The 8,354-nt window shown below is 39.5% G+C and overlaps 1 protein-coding gene across 2 annotated transcripts; it reads left to right on the top strand.

Moving 5' to 3' along the window:
• The first annotated feature begins 3,102 nt into the window (after positions 1–3,102).
• On the top strand, positions 3,103–7,470 carry LOC4340957 (signal recognition particle 19 kDa protein-like). Of its 2 annotated transcripts, NM_001423985.1 has the most exons (4): positions 3,103–3,165; positions 3,305–3,526; positions 3,647–3,746; positions 6,942–7,470. In NM_001423985.1, exons 2-4 carry the CDS (start codon positions 3,344–3,346, stop codon positions 7,067–7,069), a joined length of 411 nt encoding a protein of 136 aa, NP_001410914.1. In that variant the 5' UTR covers positions 3,103–3,165; positions 3,305–3,343; the 3' UTR covers positions 7,070–7,470. The 2 variants fall into 2 exon arrangements, with proteins under 2 accessions (NP_001410914.1, NP_001410915.1); NM_001423986.1 differs by lacking the exon at positions 3,103–3,165 and having other exon boundaries at positions 3,167–3,526.
• The last annotated feature ends 884 nt before the right edge of the window (positions 7,471–8,354 follow it).

Below are 8,354 nucleotides of genomic sequence, written 5' to 3'. Positions count from 1 at the left end.
GGGAATTTTGCGTGCGCATGCATTGGAGGCATCTAGTTGGGTCCTCATCTCGGCCCATTAACTCCTCATCTCAGCCCATTAACAAATCCTTCCCAATTCAACTAGCCCGGTTAATCTCCGGTTTATATAAAAACCACTCGAGTTAACCGGTTTTCTCCGGTCCGATTGTATGCCCGATCTTTTAAGGGGACCAGACCGGCGGGAGCCCTGGTTCCGGATTTTTTCGGTCGAACCGCCGGTCCGGTCCGGTTCTAATAACTATGCACGCGAGACGAGAAATATTGTAGCGCATGTTTATTTGATTTTTATTTTAAAATCATTTAGCAGCTCATAGAATTATAGTTTGGTGTTAAATTAATGTTTAGAACATTCACTTAGAATTAGGTTGGATATGGACCAAACTTGACTCCACACGGGCTGACTCGTTAGCTATCCTAATGAGTCTTGTTTGGCTCATGAAATTTGTCAACTCGAGCCTGACCCGATTTAGAAATTTCAACCAGGAGTCAAATTTTCACCATATATGCGATTTTGTCTATACTTAGACAACTGTATCAGCCTAAAATAAAGCAAGAGAGTGGCATCCCCTCTACATTTTGTTCTAGCTTCATCGAGGACCAGGTTGGGGGTGGCGTTGCCGAGCCATGATTAGGTTGGTGCCGCTATGCTTAGGTGGACAGTGGATGAAGGGGATGATAATTGATGAGCCTTGTTAGCATGATGTGTTGTTGGTTGTTGTGCTGGTTTGCTATGCACCTATGCCTAGCTTGGGTTGCTGGTAGGGGTGAAAACGGTATGGAAACCACCTTTGTCGTTTCCGTTTTCATTTTTTGGGGGGAATCGGAAACTCCGGATACGAAAACAGAATCGAATACCATCGAAACCGAAAACGGAGCGAAAATAAACCGGCGCGAATACGGTAACAAAAAATTATCGGAATACAAAAACCCCTCAAACTGACCAATCCAATTCTCAAGTCAAGGTTCAACAATTCATCATAAAACACAATCATATAAGTCCAATTGTTAAGTCTCAACAGTACATCACAAAACACAGTCTATGGAATAAATTATCTGTTTAAGAGAGTAATGCTATTGATAAATACCAATGCATGAAAAAAATGTTTTATGTAACTCTAGATCAATTTTTTTTAAAAAAATAGCAACCAAACACCATGGTATGCACTATTCAGTGCCTAAAAAAAGAATACAGGGTATTTCAGTCACAAAATTTCCGGAAAGTCCGACCGATTCCGAGTTCCGACGGAAACTGGCTTTATCATTTTCGATTCCGTTTCTGAGAAAATATTTCCGAATTCGTTTCCGTTTCCGAAAAATTTCGACCGACAGATTCCGTTTACGAAAATAGGTCAGGAATCCGGAAAGTTTTTGTACCGCTTTCACCCCTAGCTGCTGGCATGCTTGCCTTGCCTCATTTGGCTCACAAGTAACTTGCGAGTTAGCTCATTTTTAATCCCAACAACACACTTTTGCTAATAACCTCGTACTTTTGATATGAAATCACCGTCGTCGTTATCTCCACAAGATGCACTGACCACCTACTTTGATAGCTGGTATGCTCTCTTCCCTCCTTTGCACTTGTTACCAGTCTCACCCTTAGCTATGTATGGTATCTCTACTTACAAATTTGCAACCTTATTGTACTAACCACTCTCAATCTGTCACTTAACTCGCTAGTTTTTAGTCAAGTCTCTACAAAGATGGATCGGAGGGAGCTGTAGAGGCTCTAGAAATCTTCTTTCAGCTTACGGAGCATCAACTTCTCAAAAGACGAGGGGGGGGGGGGGGGGTGAACACTCCACCACCAAGTACTACCTATTACTCATATAGTCGAACAATCCAAAATTTTCATTTTCAATCAGAATTTTTACTTTGTCACGCTAAGCTCATATAGATAACTCTAACTTGGAATTTTTAGTAGGTTAATTGGAATTTCTCAATATATTTTGATAGGATATTCTAGATCAAATTAGAATTTCTAGGTGACCTTTAAAGCCAATAGAGGACCAAACTTGGAAAAGTCAGTCCCAACCGAAACTTTCAGTTTTCATAAGACTTATGTGACATCCCGGTTTAGGGCTTAATATGATTAATAGAATACTCATATCAACAAGTTGCAACTTCTTTTTCGGAAAGCCGATCTCTAAAGAACTCTGAGGTTAAGAGTGCTTGGCCTGGAGCAATTTAGGGATGGGTAACCGATCGGGAAAATCTTTCCGAGTGCGCATGAGTGAAAGCTACCAGATGTAAGCGGGCTCGGCCTGGGAGAGGCGGACGTTACAACTTAGCATCACGATTCCACACTTACCAGGACATCTCTTTGGAACTACTTCCCTTGTTTCATATTTTTGGTTTTGAATAGATTCATATATGGATCTATGTATATGCTATATATATATATATGTGTGTGTATATATATATACATATATATATGTGTATATATACACATATATATGTATATATACACATATTTATATGAATGTTAGTGAATATAGATAAAAGATAGAGAGACCAAAATGTTTATAATATGGAATGGAGGGAGTGCCACCTAATTGGAATTCCCGTTACAATCCAGAACTATTGAATATAGTATATTCATAAATAGGTTTGGTGGATTTATGTTCACATCTCTACCAAAGTGTCACATTTGTCTCGTAGGATAACTTTTCGAGAATATCTAAATTTATTAATGAGTTTTAACTCTAGGCAAAATCTAAATTGAAATCGTTTGTATGCTTAAGAAGACACTTATGATGATGTAAAGTACATCAAAGATAAGATTTACCGATCTAAAATAAAAACATCGGTGAACAATAAATGATACAAAGCGAAACTTTGATAATAAAAAAGTGACCTAAAATAAAATTGAGTAAATTTCAGAAAACTGTAGCTGTACTATAGCAGCATATAACGTAAAAATTGCAGTTTGTGATAATTTTCCACGCTATTGTTACATCAAATTGAAACATGTCGCTAATGTTATAGCAAACTGATAATTTTATCACTAAACATGCAGTTTTCTGAAATTTACTTAATAAAATTTCCTCAAATATTTAGTCCCTGTTTCCCTGTCATTGCCTTCGACTCTGAAAGTCGGAAGCTCGTCAACCTCTTGCTTGGGTCGAAACTCGAAAGTCCATCCCCGGTACGCATGACGCATCAAACCTCCCTTCCATGTCTATAGACCCTCGAGCCCTAATCCGGGGACGAGATTCATCCCTCCGCGACCAAAGAAACCGAATTAACCTCCGAGTCCTCTGCTCCCTCTTTGCTTCTTGGACCAGGATCTGATCTGCGCGGCGCTCGACCGGAATCGCGCGGAGATGGACGGCGGCGACCTGAGGAGCAGCATCAAGAAGTGGAACGTCATCTACCCGGTGTACCTCAACTCCAAGAAGACGGTCGCCGAGGGCCGCCGCATCGCCTCCGGCAAGGCCTGCCCCGACCCCACCTGCGTCGAGATCGCCGATTGCTGCTCCCACCTCAAGATCCCTCACGCCATCGAAGTATCCCCCATCTTTCTCCTTTTCTTTTTCAGATTTATCGGTTTGGGATTGCCTGTTCCCTTTGTTTCTTCCTTCGATTTGTCTATGTGCTCATGTTTGAAGTTCTCATCTTGTGCGTAGTTGGATAAGGCGTATCCACGAGATTTCTTCCAGGTGGGAAGGGTGAGAGTGCAGCTCAAGAAGGATGACGGCTCCCCAGTCAATCCTGCAATCAAAACAAGTAAGCACTGGGAACTTTTTTTTTTCTGGAAGCAGTCTTGGTGAATGGAACTAGTCACTATGCTTATGACTGAATAGAGCTCAGGGTTTAATTCCCGTTCGACTATTATTGCGGATACTAGAGCAGACAAGTTTACACATGAGATGGGCCAATGCTTTTATTTTCAAATTGTTCCTGCTTTTATTGAATCATTTGTTAGAGGGCGTCTTGTAAGAAGTCCTTTCAATGGCACTAATCATAGGTTCTGGTAAAAAGGTCACACTCTTATCAGTTAGAAGACGCTTGAATTTTTTTGTCCAATGTGATTCCTAGCCCATACAATATTTTCCAGATGTTATTAGCGCAAATCTGCTTATTGAGAAGAAACGAAACATGAATTGCAGAAGAATAACAAATTCGTTAGATGTGCCATCCTCACTTCATCTGCTACTTTCTGTTGCTACATTTCTTCTTGTGGCATCACTGAGCTATTCTGCAGCTGAGTTTAGTTCACCCATGATTCAAATCATCATAAATAGCACAATATTAGTTCTTCTGTAACAGTAGTCCTTTGAATGCCACTACACTTCTAAATTAATAGCAAGGAGTAAACCCATTCTAGAATGAACAGAACCAAATGTATGATGCCTTGCAATGGTAGTTGCCTTGCCTAGTTGGTCATGTTAGTTTGGTCTAGTCTGTCACCTTATGGCTCACATAGATACGATTAGCTTGAATTTCTTGCTGTACCATTTCATGATTTACTGTATTGGTCAATAGATGAAGGCACCGGATCTACAATTAGTCTAGGATATTCTACAATTAGTTTAGGATATTTTCAGCTTTGTAGTTACTGCTAGATAAGGCGTAAAAATCAAATGCAGAATCAGTGACTGGCCATTTAATATTCATATATATTTTTTAATGTTCTGTTGTACTAGTATTCTGCTGATAGTTTCTTTCAGTTAACAACCAAATTCATAAATGAATCTTCTACATGAGTTTATGTTGCTAGTTTGTTCCAGCACCCTCATGTCGATTTGCATTTCATTAACAAGTAGTATCGTATATCCTCAATAGTCACCTTAATAACTAACTTGTTATGAAAAGTGATGACTTAGGAGCAAGTAAAGAAATGGGTTTAGTTGAACTATATGTCTGCACATTAAAAGAGTTAAGAATGGTTAAGCAGAGTTAATCACCATGTTGAACTAGGATGTGAACATGCATCATAATATATTTTTTCTTCAAAGTACTTACATGTGGCATGAGTTGCGTTTTGCCATATATTATGCTCTACTCTATGTTCTGGCCATGTCTTTTGCCATCCTTCTCTTGGCATACTTTTAAGTTCATGTCTTTCCTTGCAAAAAAAAAAAAAAGAAGGAGAAGAAGGTTCATGTCTTTTCCCATTATTCTCTTGGCTGACTTTGAATGTTGATCACAAGTCTTCTCAGTGTAGGTCACACACAATCATGAGGATTTTTAAATACGATTGTTTTTTTGCACCCAGTTGCCAGAAGTCATATCATTTTGGCGTGAAGTTTCCATAAACCACTAAAGTTGAATTTTCTTAAGACGAGGTTTGCTGTTCTCAGGAGCAACTAAAGTTGGATGCATCCAGCCCTAAATAAAATCTTATCAAACGTAATGAAAATTTTTAGAGAAGATATAGTAAGATAGGTAATGCTGTCATCTGCCTCTCTGCAGATTCTACTGGTTCGAGAGTTGGTTATGTTGCTTGAATGAAACAATAGACAATAAATTTTGTTACAATGCACAGTGTTAACTTAGATTAGAAGGCAAATTCTATCCCTCACAGTCACAAGTTCTAAAATTGGTTTTGTCATGGCTTTAAAGGGTTTGGCAAAATGCATCTCTTACCTTCTGTAGAGCACATACCAGGTACTATGGACCTACTGCTGTGGTACTATGACTGTCTGAGTTTTTTTGTATTTCATCCTTTTGGAGACAATAATTTTCAGTGCAAGGTTAATGCTGTATTGTAGTGTCATGGGCATTGGACCATAAGGCCATGGCCCATGGACAGCCCATACCGGTTAAGTTAGAGATAAGATTATTAGTTAGTTAGAGATAAGATAAGATTAAGTTCTTACTTAGGGGTCAAGTTGTACTCTCTATATAAGGATGGGATTGTGTCCATTAAGCAATGAATATCAATTAGTCTAATCTCTCCCTCCCAACAATGTTCTTCTCCCTAGCCTAAATCTACATCCCTTCTCCAGGAGCTGACGCCGCCCGGCTATCTTCCCGGCGGTGTTTATCCCGTCATGGCCTCGGGTCATGACATGTAGTGCAAGTTGATTATGTGAAGTCTAACTATGTTAGATCATGCCTATGCAACAGTAATGAAATTGTAGTCGTCGTAGCCAGCTCCATGGTAATTTTGTTGTTATCTGAATAATTGGTTTGGTTTTTGCCAAGTGCATTTGAGGAAATTTGGAGAAAACGGCGTCCACTACATTGGAGGAAACTCTGTAGTTTTGATCTAAACTCCTTTTGTGACTGTTTAATGTTGGTGTATCGATGTGTCTGACCTCTTTAGTTCATCATGATAAGCACCATGGAAAAGTGACTGGTGGCAATGGGTTTTGGGTTGAAAAGATGCTTACAGGAGAGTTGCCAATTGGGGTAGAGAGGGACTGGACTATGGAGAGTAACTTTGAGTAATTCAACTTGTTTATTAACTCAAAAAGTCAAAATAGATGAGAACTCTCCTTAAAATAGGGCATCCTGACAAATTCAACCAATAGATAACAAGGAAATATGCTCTAACTCTTATCCCATGGTAGGGTGAACAATGTTCTTGTACATGAAGTTTTGAGAGGTTGGTGGAAACATGTTGCTGCTGTAGTGCTATACACTAGAACTTAATGTTATTCTGCATTTTGTTTTAACACCTTCTATGTCACTTCTCACTGTAAAAGTTCTTATTTCCTCTTTTCCTTTTTCAGTATAGTACAGAGGGTACCTTTAGTGTTATTCCAATCACTTAAGAAACCTATTTCCTTTTCTTTTCCTGCCATTTTAATGCTGAAATACTCTTAACTAGGATTTCACCTAGTTACTTCCATTGTTGGCTGTACACTGTTGAAGTCTTATAGTGCAACAAGATAATCACCATGATGAATGTTGGACATGCTTTATGTTCTTTCTATCCCACATTGTTACTGACACAAGAATCTAATGTTACAGAGAAGCAGCTGATGATCCAAATCGCGGAGCTAGTCCCCAAGCATCATGGCAGGACTAAGAAGCAGGAACCAGCAGCTTCTTCAACTGCAGGGACTTCAAAGGGGAAAGGTGGCAAGAAAAAGAAGTGATGATAGTACACCATCTTGTGTCGTTCTTCTGTCCATAGGAAGTTCCCTGAGATTCGTCGATGTCTGTTTTGAGGCCTGAAATTCTGCGTCTCTTCTGTGCTCTGAATTTCTAATTTCTCGGGAAACATCAATCAATGCCCGTATTTCTTGTGATTTGGACTATTGGAAAGAGGAAGATTGCACTGTTGTTTGCAATGGATAGCTTCCAAGTTATGTTTTTGAATAGAGCTCACCTTGAACATGCTTATGCTACTAAACCCCTTGCAACAGTGGGCTAGCAGAGGTTATGACTTATGAGGCTAACAGTGGCCATCGGATGATTAATCGTTCATGTGTCAATTGGGCCTTGGCCTACGTTTCTTTACTCGTTTTGGTCTGAATTCAACTTGGGTATTGGTGAAGGAGAAGCGTATCACGTGGGTGAGAGAATTTACAACCTGCCATGGCTTCTCTGATTTGGTTGTTTAATTACAAAATTTCTTATGTGCGTTTTGAGTTATTGGTCTTCTTATCTTAATACCACTGAGTTTTGCCTAATTCCTAGGGGATCCCCTATTTTTTGAATTAAACCTTCTCCATTCCCATGACGTTACAGCCTGTTTGATTTGAGAAGTGGGACAACAAAATTCACCACTTGAATGACTGATGAGTTATCGTGAACCTCGCAGTCTTATATGCGCTCCCAACTTCCATGTGTCCATGTCCATGTCGCGGCCATTTATAATCGTAAGCAGTGGTTTATTTGTCCCAGCCGGGCAGGCAACGAGTGGTAGCTCCAATGTTTGCAGTTTGCACTACTGGTACCTATATCTTGGGCTCGAAATTTGTGTGAGCGGATGCTGGACGCAATCCAAGCCTTCGCTCCGTGCTTACTCCGTAGCAAGTAGCAACACAGCAACGGGCAGTATCACCCGTCCCGACTCCTGAGAGAGAATCGAAGACTCTACTTTCAAGGACACCAACAGATTCAATTTTACTGGATGCTCCTCTTGCCGCTCGCTGGCACATTTATCATGTTTTCATTTTAAACCATATATTTTTTAAAAAATTGATAAACACATATATGTACTTAATTCATTATCAAACACTGATAATGCCTAAGAAATTTTGACAACATATTTAGCCTATTCTATCAACACTTTAATGTTATCAACTTGTTAAAATCTCGGCATTGCCAAATTTTAGAAATGTTCATTTTGACACTGAACACAGAACATATCCTAAGGAACTCTAGTTCCGCGTCTAATTTATCTCATAATAATCATTTGCAACACCTGATTATTTG

The sequence above is a fragment of the Oryza sativa genome, chromosome 6 (assembly GCF_034140825.1).
Source record: "Oryza sativa Japonica Group chromosome 6, ASM3414082v1".
Lineage (NCBI taxonomy): Eukaryota > Viridiplantae > Streptophyta > Magnoliopsida > Poales > Poaceae > Oryza > Oryza sativa.
The sequence above is the reverse complement of the archived record's forward strand: the minus strand, read 5'-3'. Positions and strand labels throughout refer to the sequence as shown.

What these genes read in the sequence shown, in the direction of transcription:
- LOC4340957 (NM_001423985.1), top strand. Translation starts at nt 3,344, where the DNA reads ATGGACGGCGGCGACCTGAGGAGCAGCATCAAGAAGTGGAACGTCATC. An exon ending in AGATCCCTCACGCCATCGAA is followed by an intron (nt 3,527 to 3,646) that starts GTATCCCCCATC and finishes TCTTGTGCGTAG; the next exon opens with TTGGATAAGGCGTATCCACG. An exon ending in CAATCCTGCAATCAAAACAA is followed by an intron (nt 3,747 to 6,941) that starts GTAAGCACTGGG and finishes CTAATGTTACAG; the next exon opens with AGAAGCAGCTGATGATCCAA.